General features: G+C 50.4%; 1 protein-coding gene across 1 annotated transcript in view; it reads left to right on the plus strand.

Moving 5' to 3' along the window:
* HAT1 (histone acetyltransferase 1) overlaps positions 1-16,984 on the plus strand; it is a 91,695-nt gene that overhangs the window by 50,671 nt on the left and 24,040 nt on the right. The window contains exon 8 of the mRNA XM_075318865.1: positions 5,518-5,624. Coding sequence (XP_075174980.1) covers positions 5,518-5,624 — 107 coding nt within the window. The remainder of the gene's footprint in view (positions 1-5,517; positions 5,625-16,984) is intronic.

Genomic DNA, 16,984 nt, shown 5'->3' on the forward strand with positions numbered 1-16,984 from the left:
CTCAGCCCTGACAGGCAGGGGGAAGGGCGGGACGCTGCACGGAGCGAGCAGCTCTGAGGGCTGGAGTATGATTTACATACTCCACCCCCCTCACTGTGCACGGTGTGAGCACCAGTTCGCGCTCTTTCTCGGCCACGCCCACAGCTCCCTCATCTCGTCAGGACGCCGCAGCCATTCCTGTCAGCTCCACCGACGCTGCAGAAGAGGGACAAGTCCTGGGAGACCCAGACACGGTCTCTGGTGGCCTCACAACCGCTTTAGGCGGCTGGTAAGCAGCACCTGTTGGTGCTAGCCCCATGGTGCTGTAGGGTATTGGTACATTATTTGTGTATCATATATACTTTACACTGTATGAGCACAGTGCATTCTGGCTATATACCCTTTTGTGTAACTCAAGGAAAACTATAGCATGGCGCCCACAAAAGGCAGGGGTGCCAAAACACAGGCTTATTATGCTGCCTGCGCCGCTTGTAAGACCCCACTACCGGCAGGTTCCACTGACCCTCATTGTGTGCAGTGTTCGACCCCTGTGCCACTTCTTCAGCCGGAGCCTATGCTAAGAGGGGCCCAGGGGGAGCCACCTGTTGGCACTGTCCAGGTGACGGGGACTGAGTTTGCTAAACTCTCTGAGACTATGGCTAAGATACTAGAAGCCTTGCAGTCCAGGCCGGTATCTCAGCAACGGGACCCTGTTGAATCGTTGTTCCCGGGCCCCCCTCAGTTGGACCAACAATGTCCTCCCGGGGTATCTCCTACATCCCAGTCTGAGGGTTCTGACTTAGACCCCAGCCCCAGATTGACTAAGCGGGCTCGCTTAGAATTTCCCTCGACATCATATTGTTTAGGGTCTCAGCGGGGGGAATCTTTGGTTGATGATGCGGAGACAGCTGATCAGGATTCTGATCCTGAGAGCGCTCTCAATCTTAATACTCCAGACGGGGACGCCATAGTAAACGATCTTATTGCGTCCATCCATCAGTTGCTGGATATTTCTCCCTCAGCCCCTCCGGCGGAGGAGTCAGCTTCTCAGCAGGAGAAATTTCGTTTCAGGTTTCCCAAGCGGACACAGAGTATGTTTCTAGACCACTCTGATTTCAGAGAGGCAATCCAGAATCACCATGCTTGTCCAGATAAGCGTTTTTCTAAGCGCCTTAAGGATACACGTTATCCTTTCCCCCCGGACGTGGTTAAAGGTTGGACTCAATGTCCCAAAGTGGATCCTCCAATCTCCAGACTGGCGGCTAGATCCATACTTGCAGTGGAAGATGGGGCCTCGCTCAAAGATGCCACTGACAGGCAGATGGAGCTCTGGTTGAAATCCATTTATGAAGCTATCGGAGCTTCTTTTGCCCCAGCATTCGCAGCCGTATGGGCGCTGCAAGCTATCTCAGCAGGTCAAGCGCAAATTGAAGCAGCCACATGCACGGCCGCGCCACAAGTGGCATCCATTACCACCCAGACCTCGGCAATTGCGTCTTACGCTATTAATGCTGTCCTGGACTCTGTGAGCCGTACGGCGGTGGCGACCGCCAATTCGGTGGTAATCCGCAGGGCCTTGTGGCTACGGGAATGGAAGGCAGATTCTGCTTCCAAAAAGCGCTTAACCAGTTTGCCAATTTCTGGCGACAGGCTGTTTGGCGAGCGTCTGGATGAAATCATCAAACAATCCAAGGGAAAGGATACATCCTTACCCCAGCCCAAACAGAACATTCCCCAACAGAGGAGAGGGCAGTCGAGGTTTCGGTCCTTTCGGGGCGCGGGCAGGTCCCAATTCTCCTCGTCCAAAAGGTCTCAGAAAGAACAAAGGAACTCTGATGCATGGCGGTCTAAGTCACGTCCTAAAAAGAACATTGGAGGCACCGCTAACAAGGCGGCTTCCTCATGACTTTCGACCTCCTCTAGTAGCATCCTCGGTCGGTGGCAGGCTCTCCCGCTTTTGCGACGCCTGGCTGCCACAAATAAAAGACCGCTGGGTGAGAGACATTCTGTCTCACGGTTACAAGATAGAGTTCATCTCTCGTCCCCCCGACTCGATTCTTCAGGTCTTCTCCGCCTCCCGAGAGAGCCGAGGCTCTTCTGCAGGCGCTGGGCACTCTGAAGGCAGAAGGAGTGGTGGTCCCTGTTCCTCTTCATCAACAGGGCCACGGTTTTTACTCCAACTTGTTTGTGGTCCCAAAGAAGGACGGGTCTTTCCGTCCTGTCCTAGACCTGAAACTTCTCAACAAACACGTAAAGACCAGGCGGTTCCGGATGGAATCCCTTCGCTCCGTCATCGCCTCAATGTCCCAAGGAGATTTCCTTGCATCGATCGATATCAAAGATGCTTATCTCCACGTTCCGATTGCCCCAGAGCACCAGCGCTTCTTGCGCTTCGCCATAGGAAACGAACACCTGCAGTTCGTGGCACTGCCATTCGGCCTGGCAACAGCCCCACGGGTTTTCACCAAGGTTATGGCTACTGTAGTAGCGGTCCTCCATTCTCAGGGTCACTCGGTGATCCCGTACTTGGACGATCTGTTGATCAAGGCACCCTCTCTAGAGGCATGCCAACACAGCCTCGACGCTACCCTGGAGACTCTCCAGAGTTTCGGGTGGATCATCAATTTTCCAAAGTCAAATCTGACACCGGCCCAATCGCTCACATACCTTGGCATGGAGTTTCATACCCTCTCAGCGATAGTGAAGCTTCCGCTGATCAAGCAGCGGTCACTACAGACAGGGGTACAATCTCTCCTTCAAGGCCAGTCACACCCCTTGAGGCGCCTCATGCACTTCCTGGGGAAGATGGTGGCAGCAATGGAAGCAGTCCCTTTCGCGCAGTTTCACCTGCGTCCTCTTCAATGGGACATCCTACGCAAATGGGACAGGAAGCCGACGTCCCTCGACAGGACCGTCTCCCTCTCTCAGGCGACCAAAGCTTCCCTTCGGTGGTGGCTTCTTCCCACTTCATTGTCGAAGGGGAAATCCTTCCTACCCCCATCCTGGGAAGTAGTCACGACGGACGCAAGTCTGTCAGGGTGGGGAGCGGTTTTTTCTCCACCACAGGACTCAGGGTACGTGGACCCGGCAAGAGTCCTCGCTTCAGATCAATGTTCTGGAAATTCGGGCAGTGTATCTTGCCCTGAAAGCGTTCCAGCAGTGGCTGGAAGGCAAGCAGATCCGAATTCAGTCGGACAATTCTACAGCGGTGGCATACATCAACCACCAAGGCGGCACACGCAGTCGACAAGCCTTCCAGGAAGTCCGGCGGATTTTGATGTGGGTGGAAGCCACGGCCTCCACCATATCCGCAGTTCACATCCCAGGCGTGGAAAACTGGGAAGCAGATTATCTCAGTCGCCAGGGCATGGACGCAGGGGAATGGTCCCTTCACCCGGACGTGTTTCAGGAGATCTGTTGCCGCTGGGGGGTGCCGGACGTCGACCTCATGGCGTCCCGGCACAACAACAAGGTACCAACGTTCATGGCACGGTCTCAAGATCCCAGAGCTCTGGCGGCAGACGCCTTAGTTCAGGATTGGTCGCAGTTTCAGCTCCCTTATGTGTTTCCTCCGCTGGCACTGTTGCCCAGAGTGTTACGCAAGATCAGGGCCGACTGCCGCCGCGCCATCCTCGTCGCTCCAGACTGGCCGAGGAGGTCGTGGTACCCGGATCTGTGGCATCTCACGGTCGGCCAACCGTGGGCACTACCAGACCGACCAGACTTGCTGTCTCAAGGGCCGTTTTTCCATCTGAATTCTGCGGCCCTCAACCTGACTGTGTGGCCATTGAGTCCTGGATCCTAGCGTCTTCAGGGTTATCTCAAGAAGTCATTGCCACTATGAGACAGGCTAGGAAACCAACGTCCGCCAAGATTTATCACAGGACGTGGAAAATTTTCCTGTCGTGGTGCTCTGCTCAGGGTTTTTCTCCCTGGCCATTTGCATTACCTACTTTTCTGTCCTTCCTTCAATCTGGACTGGAAAAGGGTTTGTCGCTCGGTTCCCTTAAGGGACAAGTTTCAGCGCTCTCTGTGTTTTTCCAGAAGCGCCTAGCTAGACTTCCACAGGTACGCACGTTCCTGCAGGGAGTTTGTCACATCGTTCCACCTTACAAGCGGCCGTTAGAACCCTGGGATCTAAACAGGGTGCTGATGGTTCTTCAGAAACCACCATTCGAGCCAATGAGAGATATCTCCCTCTCACGACTTTCGCAGAAAGTGGTTTTTCTAGTAGCAGTCACTTCTCTTCGGAGAGTGTCTGAGCTAGCAGCGTTGTCGTGCAAAGCCCCTTTTCTGGTTTTTCACCAGGACAAGGTGGTTCTACGTCCGGTTCCGGAATTTCTCCCTAAGGTGGTATCCCCCTTTCATCTCAATCAGGATATTTCCTTACCCTCTTTTTATCCTCATCCAGTTCACCAATGTGAAAAGGATTTGCACTTGTTAGATCTGGTGAGAGCACTCAGACTCTACATTTCTCGTACGGCGCCCCTGCGCCGCTCGGATGCACTCTTTGTCCTTGTCGCTGGCCAGCGTAAAGGGTCACAGGCTTCCAAATCAACCCTGGCTCGGTGGATCAAGGAGCCAATTATCGAAGCTTACCGTTCGGCTGGGCTTCCGGTTCCCTCAGGGCTGAAGGCCCATTCTACCAGAGCCGTGGGAGCGTCCTGGGCTTTGAGGCACCAGGCTGCGGCTCAACAGGTGTGTCAGGCGGCTACCTGGTCGAGCCTGCACACTTTCACGAAGCACTATCAGGTGCATACCTATGCTGCGGCGGATGCCAGCCTAGGTAGACGAGTCCTTCAGGCGGCGGTTGCCCACCTGTAGGAAAGGGCCGTTTTACGGCTCTCTTACGAGGTATTATTTTACCCACCCAGGGACTGCTTTTGGACGTCCCAATTGTCTGGGTCTCCCAATAGAGCGACAAAGAAGAAGGGAATTTTGTTTACTTACCGTAAATTCCTTTTCTTCTAGCTCTAATTGGGAGACCCAGCACCCGCCCCTGTTTTTTTGTGTACACATGTTGTTCATGTTGAATGGTTTCAGTTCTCCGAGTTTCCTTCGGATTGAAGTTACTTTAAACCAGTTTATAATTATTTTTTCCTCCTTCTGGCTTTTGCACCAAAACTGAGCAGCCCGTGGGAGCACGGGGGGTGTATTGGCAGAAGGGGAGGGGCCTAACACTTTTAAGTGTAGTACTTTGTGCGGCCTCCGGAGGCATAGCCTATACACCCAATTGTCTGGGTCTCCCAATTAGAGCTAGAAGAAAAGGAATTTACGGTAAGTAAACAAAATTCCCTTCTTTCTTGAGATCTCTTTATCTATGCTACTAAAAACAGGGACAGTTAGATGGGGATTAGCAATATGCACCCAGAACTGCTCGTGGTGCTGGGTGCATATGACAGGTTCCCTTTAAGCCTTAAAGGTGCGGCGCTGGTGTTATTTACAAAATTCGCAAACTATATAACATGAATAGCACAATATCAGAAAAGTGCAGCCAAAATAACTTTTTTTTTTCTTCTTTCTACTTTGTCTTTGCAGCCAGATGTTGATTCTGCCTCCGTTTCAAGGTGAAGGGCACGGAGCTCAGCTGCTGGAAACAGTTCATAGATATTATATTACTTCCCCCAACATTTTGGATGTTACAGGTATTGTGGAGCTTCCAATCTGTACAAATGGAAATGATGATGTGCGGTCAGTCGGATTGCAACCATGTGAACGCTGATTTCCCACAATGTGCTCTCTTGTGTTTTCGGATCTTTATGGTTCTCATTTATGATTGTGCCCATCCTTCTAGATTCCGATTTTTGTCTTTTTTGCCTCCTTTCGTCTTCAACTCTTCTAAGCAAACTGATCATTTTACTTAATTTTTATTTATCCTTTGCTGGTTATTAGTTGATGATGATTTGTGATTAAAGTGGGAGACGTTTATCCTGCAAAATGATTAGTGAGCCTCCGTATCCATGCTGGTTAGACACACGACGCTCTCAACTTGGCACATCAGGAAAAAGTTTGGGATCCTTCACTGTGTAGTGTTTGTGACTCATACCATCAGCCTTTACTTAAAGGGAATTTTTCAGCAGGTTTTTTTTTTTTTTGCTGTTTAATCCGAGAGCAGAATGATGTAGTGGAAGAGAGCCTGATTCTTGTGATGTCACTTACTAGGCTGTGTATTGCCATTTCAATAAAATTAGGAGATTATCACTACAGGACTAGTATCCTTGTGCCACTTAGTCCTGTTGCTCTGTGGAACCCATCGGCAACATTGTCAGCTTTCTGCCTATGCACAGTGTACACAGAAAGTGGTCAATCAGTTATACAGAGATCAGCATTCAGGGCTGTGCTAAATCTGCAGCAGAGAAAAGAGTGATTTGTATTAAGTAACAACAAGCAGACCAGCAAGTGACACATCACTGGAATCAGAGTCTCTGTCCCTATATTATGCTGCTCTCAGATGGGGGAGCAAAAACCTGTTGAATGCCAACTATTCGTTGCGTTGACTATGCTGACCCCCCCCCCCCCCCCCCCCCAATAAATAAAGGTGCAGAAGTTCGATTGCCTAGTGCCATAGACCTTAAGAATTAGGTCTTGAGTAATCGGGTGTTGTATTTATATAAGATCTATATGCCAAGGATGTCTGTACAGGGACAACCCCATTAAAGTATGGCAGTTGCCATCACAACCATTACACCCCAATTGTTAATGCGTTTGCTTGTTTCAAAACATTGAGTTAATTTGCCACAATCTGATCACAATGGACCTATCTAAACTTGTGCCTGGCCCTGGTACTTTTTACTTTGAAACTGAGGGTTAGGGTACCGTCACACTTTAGCGACGCTCCAGCGATCCCACCAGCGATCTGACCTGTCAGAATCGCTGGTGCGTCGCTACATGGTCGTTGGTGAGCTGTCAATCAGGCAGATCTCACCAGTGACCAGCCCCCAGCCAGCAGCGACGCGTGGAAGCGATGCTGCGCTTGGTAACTAAGGTAAATATCGGGTAACCAATCAAAGCACTTCCCTTGGTTACCCGATATTTACCTTGGTTACCAGCGCACATCGCTTAGTGCTGGCTCCCTGCAGTCCTAGCCAGAGTACACATCCAGTTAATAAGCAAACCGCTTTGCTTATTTACCCGATGTGTACTCCGGCTACGTGTGCAGGGAGCCGGCACTGGCAGCCTGAGAGCGGCGGACGCTAGTAACCAAGGTAAATATCAGGTAACCAAGCAAAGGGCTTCGCTTGGTTACCCGATATTTACCTTGGTTACAGCTTACCGCAGGCTGCCAGAAGCCGGCTCCCTGCTCCCTGCACATTCAGATCGTTGCTCTCTCGCTGTCAAACACAGCGATGTGTGCTTCACAGCGGGAGAGCAACGTCCAGAAATTGAACCAGCACTGTGTGTAACGAGCAGCGATCTCACAGCAGGGGCCAGATCGCTGCTCAGTGTCACACACCGCAAGATCACTAATGAGGTCACTAGTGTGTCACAAAAACTGTGACTCAGCAGCGATTTTGCTAGCGATCGCTCTATGTGAGAAGTACCCCTTACAGTATTAAGGGTAGTTGAATAAATCCAAATACGTCCTTAAAGCGCACCAATCACCAGGATTTTCCTTTATAACCTAAAGCCAGTGCTATACTCTCGCGATCAGGCTGATTCTATACATACCTTTAGGTGTCAGCTAGGATGAATAGGTTTTGAAACACAAGCAAGTTATGCTTGTAAAATGAACAGTTTTTTTGATTGACAGCAGCTGATAGCTGGGGTGGGTGTTCATAGTGATTCCCGCCCCCCGGCCTATCCATCCTGACACTATCTATTATTTATACTAATTCCATTATAGAAGTTTGTGGCTATAAACCATGGTGGCTAAAAGGATCTGTTTTGATGTCATACCCGTGTAACCAGAAGGAGCGGAGCCTCAGCCAACATAGCTGATACCAGGAAGTAACATTATTTTTCTGTTGGCTGAGGCCCCGCCCCTTCTGGTCACATGGGTATGACATCAACACAGGTCCTTTTGGCCACCATGATTTATAGCCACAACCATTAGTAAAACACTTCTATAATGGAATTAGCATAAATAATACTGGGTGGACGCACAAGTATGGGGGCAGGAATCACTATCAAAATCCACCCCAGCTGTCAGCTGATCGGCAGCTGCTGTCACTCAACAAGCTGCTCATTTTACAAACTTTACTTGCTTCTGTTTCAAAACCTATACATCCGATCTCACACCTAAAGGCATGTATAGAATCAGACTGATAGCGCCAGTATAGCACTGGATTTAGGTTATATAGGAAAATCCTGGTGATTGGTGCACTTTAATGAAACGCGGCCTTTGAATGCAACTGTAACATCAAAGGTTACAATTCAGATGGGACTTGGTTAATAAAACTGTAAGGTCCCTCAATCATTTCCTCTCGCGAATCTTTATGGGGTACCTCGTCAGACCCTGCTTGTCAATATGCCCAGGAAGATTTAGAAGGGAACATAGTAGATTATTGACACTGGTCCATCATTTATTCTTGGAAATCTTCCCGGAGTTTGGGTCTCACGAATTATTAAGTGACAGCATATCCTTTTTTTAAATTACCAACTATACTAAAGTAACTTCTAAGAACACGTCACTAACTTCTACTAGTTGGCCTTACCTTAATCTGCAATTTTTCTGCGTCAATTGGGTGTCCACTACTGGGTCAGCCCCTTCCCAATTTGGTGTTCCCCGAAAGTAAAATAATAACGCATATACTCGCCTCCGATGTTGGCGCTGCTTCAGTGGTGTCAGCACTATGTCTCCCGGGGATCGCATGACACTAGCAGCAGTGAAGCTAGTGCTGAGTATGTCATGTGATCCCCAGGAGAAGAGGCAGTGCTGGCACCAACATGAGGTTAGCATACCTGCTGCTGTTTTGTTGGAGGGGGAATGTTGTCAGGGAAAAAAACGCTAAGCAACATTTCTGCTTTTTTGCGTGTTTTTTTCTCAATGTGTTTTTCTCAGTCATTCAGATGGGTGACATATGCTGCAAAAACGCTGAAAGATTTGACACTGCAGATTTGAAACCTCGATTTTGCAAGGAAAAATTAAGCAAGATGCAGGAGACTTCAGACATCTTATACACTTTGCTGGGAGGACAGTAAAATGCAGCGTTTTTTCACTGGAAAAACGAGACTTGTGAATATAGACTTATGGAAAACACAGGCGTACGGCAGAGCGAGCACTCCGGTGTGGGAGAGTTGGGTGATATCTGCCGGTTAGACCATCGTTCAGCCAACTATAAATCTTCTAATATTGCATTTCCCAGAAAAATAAGACAGGGTCTTATATTTTTTGCTCTGAATGATGCGCTAGGGCTTATAATGAGGGGATGTCTTATATTTTCCCATGAAAAACAATACAAATATATTCTTCAACAAAGAAAAAAATCAACATTTACTTACTGGTTCAGATGCACATTTTCTTATCTGATCTGCTATTCTCATGGTGCAGAACCAGTCCATTAGTGGTGGGTACAGACCATGTTTACAAAGGTTTAAATTCCCTTTTTATATTTATTATTCTCTATGTACTGCTAAGTTAACCCCAAAAGAAGGCAGACACCCCCTAAAAGAATCGCATGTACCAGATCCCAAGCAATTAGAGTTGGCAAGTCCATGGGCTCTCACATACAGATCTGCGTTGCTGTCAGGCCCTCCTGCATGCTACAGCAGCTGGCTTCCCCTGGTGACTTAAAGCACTCGGCGGCGTGATACTAGTACCCGATCTGTTTGAGATCCGCAGTGCAATGCAGCTGGAACGGCGAGGGACCTGACAGCGACACAAATCTGTGTGTGAGAGCCCATCCGCCATCGCCACTTGCCAACTGTAATTGCTTGGCGTCTGGTGAGTGCAATATTTTTCTTCATCGTTCCTTATGGGAGACCCAGACCCTGACCATGGGTGTATAGCTTCTGCCTCCGGAGGACACACAAAGTACTACACTAAAAAGTGTAGCTCCTCCCTCCGAGCATATACACCCCCTGGATAACCAAATATAGCCAGTTCAATGCTTTGTGTCAGGAGGCATACATCCACACATGCATTCTCATATGATTTTTGATTTTAAAGAGTTGGAAGAAAAGCGGGTCCAAGCTGGACTCCCGGCATGTCCCTTCTCACCCCACTGTGTCGGCGGTGTTGTTAAGGTTGATTTCAAGGCTGTAGCCTTTTCATGCCGCGCTCCTTCACCATCCCTCGGGCTCTGGCTTGAAGTGGGAGCCAGCACGGTTCTCACTGCTTTGCAGGAGACCGGTCTCCATCCGCAGCCCTTTCAGGACCCTGCCGGACGGAGCACTCATCCCTCAGGGACCTGGCCCTGCGTCTCATAAGCTAAGTATTTGAGACGTTATTGAGGGGTCCCTTGTACATTTATTGTGGGGAGAGTGTGTTATTTTAACTCTGCTGTGATTTCCGGCCGGTTCTCTGGTTTTCACCTGAGAACCGCGCCGAGGATGCCTGCTCGCTGGCCGCATTGTAAAATTTAGGCCCCGGCTTCGGCTGCGGCCTACTTTCGTTTTCACTGCCCCTGCATGTCAGTCATGCAGAGGGACAGTGCGGCGCCGCCCACCGGCCGTTCAGCTCAGAGGAGGACACTCCTCTCTGAGGAGATGTTTCCCTCCCCTGTATTTCTCCTTGGCCCTCCGGTTCCCGCTCTTGGACTAGGCACCGCCCCCCCTCCTCACTCCAGCACCATTTTATCAGCATTCTCACACTGATTGGCGCTGGCTGCTGCATCTCTGCAACCTGTCTGGGGGTCCGAGCCGTGGAATCCGGAGGGCACACAAAACGGTCTGGTAAGCCACAACCTCTGGTTGTGGACTTTATTATACACTCTCTGGGGGTCATTCTGAAGGAGTGTGTTCTTTACTGCAGAGTCTCCACCTCAGCAGCATGTCTCTCACTAGGAGCAAGGCTGCAAGGCTTTACTCTATATGCACTGCATGTAAGCTCGTACTGCCTGAACCGAGCACATATCCACATTGTGATGCCTGCTCTAACATGGTGGTGCCTCAGCCTGGAGTCTCCCCAGTGGTCCCTCCGGCTGCTCCGGCCCCGGTGGCTGAACCCCCGGTTTGGGTAGAATCGTTTTCTCACTCTATCTCCCAGTCCTTTGCCGACTCCATGGGACAGCTGTCCCGGACTCTGCTGAGCATGCATCAGCCCCCTTCTCAGGGTGCCTCTGCTGCTTCGGCTCGCTCTGCAGAGCTCACAGAGGATTCTTCATCTGCTCCCAGACCCCGTCCTAAAAGGAGACGCAGGGTCCCCTCTCCTTCCTCGTCCCGCGGCTCCGATTCACGAGCCGACTCGCAGGACGAGGAGGATGTCTTTACTGGGGGCTCGGACGCTACCTCCATGTGCCCCATTGATCTGACCGAGGGTGATGCGGATGTTAGTGATTTGATTGCGTCCATTAATTCCGTACTGGACCTTAATCCGCCAGTATCAGAGGAGCAACCCTCTCTGGCAGAAAAGCACCAGTTTACCTTGCCTAAGAGAACAAGGAGTGTGTTCTTTAACCACTCCAGTTTTCAAGCCACTGTGTCCAAGCCCAGAGCCTGTCCTGACAAACGCTTCCCAAAGCGTGGTTCTGATGACCGTTTTCCTTTTCCACCAGAGTTGGTCAAGGAGTGGGCCCACTCACCAAAGGTAGACCCTCCGGTGTCTAGACTCTCAGCCCGGACAGTTGTATCTGTGGCTGATGGCACCTCACTTAAGGATCCCACTGACCGCCAGGTTGACCTCCTGGCCAAGTCTGGCTATGAGGTGGCAGGGGCCTCGTTCTCCCCGTCCTTTGCAGCAGTGTGGGCTCTCAAAGCCATCTCTGCTTCCCTAGAGGAGATGCATTCCCTCACTAGGGACTCTATGCCTGAATTGGTTGCCTTAACTTCCCAGGCTTCAGCCTTTTCAGCCTACGCCATGTCCGCCATGCTGGAGGCTTCTCACCGCACTGCGGTGGCCTCCGCTAATTCCCTCGCTATCCGCAGGATCTTGTGGCTTCGACAGTGCAAGGCAGATGCTTCCTCAAAGAAGTACCTTGCTGGGCTCCCATTTGCTGGGTCCAGGCTGTTCGGTGAACAACTGGATGAAATAATTAAGGAGGCTACTGGCGGGAAGAGTACTTCCTTGCCACAGACTAAAACCAGAAGACCTGTCCAGGGCAGGAACCAGTCGAGGTTTCGTTCCTTTCGTTCCTCTAACTGGTCGTCCTCTAAGCCCTCGGCCTCGTCCACTAGCTCAGCCAAGGACCAGAAGCCCACCTGGCGCAAGAAGCCGCGTCCACGAAGGTCCGCAGGAGCTGCTGCCACCAAGGCCTCCTCTTGACTATCTGGCCGAGCCAGCAACGTCCTTGGTCGGTGGCAGGCTCTCCCACTTTGGCGACGTGTGGTTTCAACACGTCTCCGATCAGTGGGTGCGGGATATCATATCCCACGGCTACAGGATAGAGTTCTCTTCCAGCCCGCCAAACAGATTCTTTCTGTCAACTCCCCCTGCTCCAAGGCCGCCGCCTTCTCTCAGGCCGTGGCATCCTTACAGGCCAACGGAGCAATTGTACCGGTTCCCGCCAGGGAATGGTTCAGAGGTTTTTACTCAAATCTCTTCCTAGTCCCCAAAAAGGACGGTTCCTTCCGGCCCATCCTGGATCTCAAGCTTCTCAACAAGCATGTTCAGGTGCGGCATTTTCGCATGGAGTCTCTGCGATCAGTCATTGCCTCAATGACCCAAGGAGATTTCCTGGCATCCATCGACATCAGAGATGCCTATCTGCATGTGCCAATTGCTGTTTCACACCAGCGTTGGCTACGTTTTGCAATCGGAGAGGAACATTTCCAATTCGTGGCTCTCCCCTTCGGGTTAGCCACGGCCCCTCGAGTATTTACCAAGGTCATGGCAGCAGTGGTTGTGGTTCTGCACCTCCAGGGGTTGGCAGTGATTCCTTACCTGGACGACCTTCTTGTCAAGGCTTCATCCAGTGCAGACTGTCAGCGGAGTGTCTCGCTCACTCTCGCCACGCTTGTTCAATTCGGGTGGCTTGTCAATCTGCCCAAGTCCACTCTGACCCCGACCCAAAAACTTACGTACCTAGGGATGCAATTCGAGACTCTGCCGGCACTTGTGAAGCTGCCCTTAGTCAAACAGCAGTCCCTCCATCTGGCGGTGCGCTCTCTGTTGAGGCCCCGCCGTCATTCCATCAGGCACCTCATGCAGGTGCTGGGTCAGATGGTGGCGTCAATGGAAGCGGTTCCCTTTGCCCAGTTCCATCTGCGTCCTCTGCAGCTGGACATTCTCCGCTGTTGGGACAAGCGCACTTCTTCCTTGCACAGGTTGGTGGCTCTGTCGCCACAGACCAGGAGCTCTCTTCAGTGGTGGCTTCGGCCCCTCTCTCTGTCTCAGGGACGCTCCTTCCTGATCCCGTCCTGGGTGATTCTCACCACGGATGCCAGTCTATCCGGCTGGGGAGCAGTATTTCTCCACCACCGAGCACAGGGCACTTGGACTCCGTCCGAATCAGCCCTCTCGATTAATGTGCTGGAGATCAGAGCTGTGCTTCTAGCTCTCCTAGCTTTTCACCACCTGTTGGCGGGCAAGCACATTCGAGTCCAGTCGGACAACGCGACAGCAGTTGCCTACATCAATCACCAGGGCGGGACTCGCAGCCGCCTGGCAATGTTGGAGGTTCAACGCATCCTTCAGTGGACGGAGGACTCCAGGTCCACCATATCCGCAATCCACATCCCAGGCGTAGAAAACTGGGAGGCAGATTATCTCAGCCGTCAAGCAGTGGACAGCGGCGAGTGGGCGCTGCATCCGGCAGTGTTCCGGTCGATCTGCCGCAAGTGGGGCACTCCGGAAGTGGATCTAATGGCATCCCGGCACAACAACAAGGTCCCGGTTTACGTGGCTCGCTCCCACGATCCTCAGGCCTTTGCAGCGGACGCGCTGGTTCAGGATTGGTCCCAGTTCCGTCTGTCTTACGTGTTTCCCCCTCTAGCTCTCTTGCCCAGAGTCCTGCGCAAGATCAGAATGGAGGGCCGTCGGGTCATCCTCATTGCTCCAGACTGGCCCAGGCGAGCTTGGTACCCAGACCTGCTCCGTCTGTCCGTAGAGGTGCCGTGGCATCTCCCGGACCGCCCAGACCTTCTCTCACAAGGTCCGTTTTTCCGCCAGAATTCTGCGGCTCTCAGATTGACGGCGTGGCTCTTGAGTCCTGGATCCTGACGGCTTCCGGCATTCCTCCCGAAGTCATCTCCACTATGACTCAGGCTCGGAAGTCTTCCTCGGCCAAGATTTACCCCAGGACTTGGAGAATTTTCCTGTTCTGGTGTCGTTCTTCCGGCCATGCCCCTTGGCCTTTTTCCTTGCCGACCGTCCTGTCCTTTCTACAGTCCGGTCTGCAGCTAGGACTATCCCTCAATTCCCTTAAGGGACAGGTCTCGGCGCTGTCAGTGTTGTTCCAGCGGCGTATCGCCCGACTGGCCCAGGTGCGCACCTTCATGCAGGGCGCATCTCACATCATTCCACCTTACCGGCGGCCTTTGGATCCCTGGGACCTTAATCTGGTCCTCACGGCCTTACAGAAACCCCCCTTTGAGCCTCTTAGGGAGGTTTCTTTGTTTCGACTTTCACAGAAGGTCGTTTTTCTGGTGGCCATAACTTCTCTCAGGAGAGTCTCTGATTTGGCTACGCTCTCTTCGGAGTCACCTTTTTTGGTTTTTCACCAAGACAAGGTGGTTCTCCGTCCGACTCCGGACTTTCTCCCTAAGGTGGTGTCTCCTTTCCACCTTAACCAGGACATTTCATTTCCCTCCTTTTGTCCGGCTCCTGTGCATCGCTTTGAAAAAGCGTTGCATACTTTAGATCTGGTGCGGGCGCTCCGGATCTATGTGTCACGCACCGCTGTTCTTAGGCGGTGCACCTCTCTTTTTGTGCTGACCACAGGTCAGCGCAAGGGTCTCTCGGCCTCTAAACCGACCCTAGCTCGTTGGATTAGGTCGGCCATATCCGATGCCTACCAGTGCACTCAGGTGCCTCCCCCGCCGGGGATCAAGGCGCATTCGACCAGAGCTGTCGGTGCCTCTTGGGCTTTCAGGCACCAGGCTACGGCTCAGCAGGTCTGTCAGGCTGCCACTTGGTCTAGTCTGCACACCTTTTCGAAGCACTATCAAGTGCATGCTCATGCTTCGGCAGATGCGAGCTTGGGCAGACGCATCCTTCAGGCGGCTGTCGCCCATTTGTGAAGTTAGGTTTTGCCTACTTCTCAGTTTTCTGTTTATTTCCCACCCATGGACTGCTTTGAGACGTCCCATGGTCTGGGTCTCCCATAAGGAACGATTAAGAAAAAGAGAATTTTGTTTACTTACCATAAATTCTTTTTCTTATAGTTCCGACATGGGAGACCCAGCACCCTCCCTGTTGCCTGTTGGCAGTTTTCTTGTTCCGTGTGTTTTCACCGGCTGTTTTTGTAGACAGAGGTTCCGGTTGTTCCGGGTTTTGCTCTGTCTCTACTTGTGGGTGGATGTCCTCCTTCAGCTTTTGCACTAAACTGGCTAGATTTGGTTATCCAGGGGGTGTATATGCTCGGAGGGAGGAGCTACACTTTTTAGTGTAGTACTTTGTGTGTCCTCCGGAGGCAGAAGCTATACACCCATGGTCAGGGTCTGGGTCTCCCATGTCGGAACTGTAAGAAAAAGAATTTACGGTAAGTAAACAAAATTCTGTTTTTTCCTGTTTTGGAGGGGGCAGCTGTCTGCTTTCTTTTGGGAGTGTCTGCTTTCTTTGAAAAGTTCTGCTGTGGGATTTTTTTTTTAAACTTTTTTAGCTTCTTGGACACTTCCTTATGGAACCGAAACCAAGGCTTATTTTTAGAGTTGGGCTTATATTTTAAGCATACTCAAAAAAGGCCAAAAAAAATCCTACTAGGGCTTATTTTTGGAGTAGGGCGTATGTTTTAAGAATACTCAAAAAAAAAAAAGCCTGAAAAATCCTACTAGGGCTTATTTTTGGAGTAGGGTGTATGTTTTAAGAATACTCAAAAAAAAGCCTGAAAAATCCTACTAGGGCTTATTTTTGGAGTAGGGCGTATGTTTTAAGAATACTCAAAAAAAATCCTGAAAAATCCTACTAAGGCTTATTTTTGGAGTAGGGCGTATGTTTTAAGAATACTCAAAAAAAAGGCTGAAAAATCCTACTAGGGCTTATTTTTGGAGTAGGGCGTATGTTTTAAGAATACTCAAAAAAAAAAAAGGCTGAAAAATCCTACTAGGGCTTATTTTTCGGGGAAATGGCAGTTGAAGAAAACCCTACCTCTAGTTGGACATTTCTGTTGCTTTGACTCACTTCGGAAAACTTTCCTGGTTTTCTCTTCGTAGATTGTGTAGAATACGTTGTCTGCGAGTGCCATTGTCCACGGAACAGTTTAATGCAATTAGAGGCTTCTGCGAGGAGCTTTAAGGACGTATTTAGGAAAGAGGTTGAACTTTGGTTATGTGGAATATTGAGAACATTGAGGTGGCACATGTGGAGACAATGGACCTTTTTTTTCTTTTTTTCTTCTACTAAGCACTGAGGCCGGAGTTGCTTCTTTAGTATTTTCTGCTGATACTTCAGCTTCTAGTGGTGCTCGCTGCTATTGTGTGCACCCCCTCTCACCACAAAGTACAGTGCTGGAGTAGATAAAGATGGTCTTCTTTATTTGTGCAAGATTTAATACTGTTTACCATTCAAACTATTAGTTGTTGGTCGTTGCCAAGAAGCCCCGACACATTCTGTTGGTCGTTTTTTTTTTTAATTCATCTTGGAAGGTTTTTCTAATTTAAATTGCATAATATTGTGGATTCTTTCTATGATTTCCTGGGTAATAAGTACTTTTGGTTTGGCACATCAGGTGCACCACCCTTGGCTTCATAGATGTAAAGCCCATGGATCCAATGTTGCTGGGTCAAAGTCCCGGACTCCTCTTCTGTAGGG

The sequence above is a fragment of the Anomaloglossus baeobatrachus genome, chromosome 7 (genome assembly GCF_048569485.1).
Source record: "Anomaloglossus baeobatrachus isolate aAnoBae1 chromosome 7, aAnoBae1.hap1, whole genome shotgun sequence".
Taxonomy (NCBI): domain Eukaryota; kingdom Metazoa; phylum Chordata; class Amphibia; order Anura; family Aromobatidae; genus Anomaloglossus; species Anomaloglossus baeobatrachus.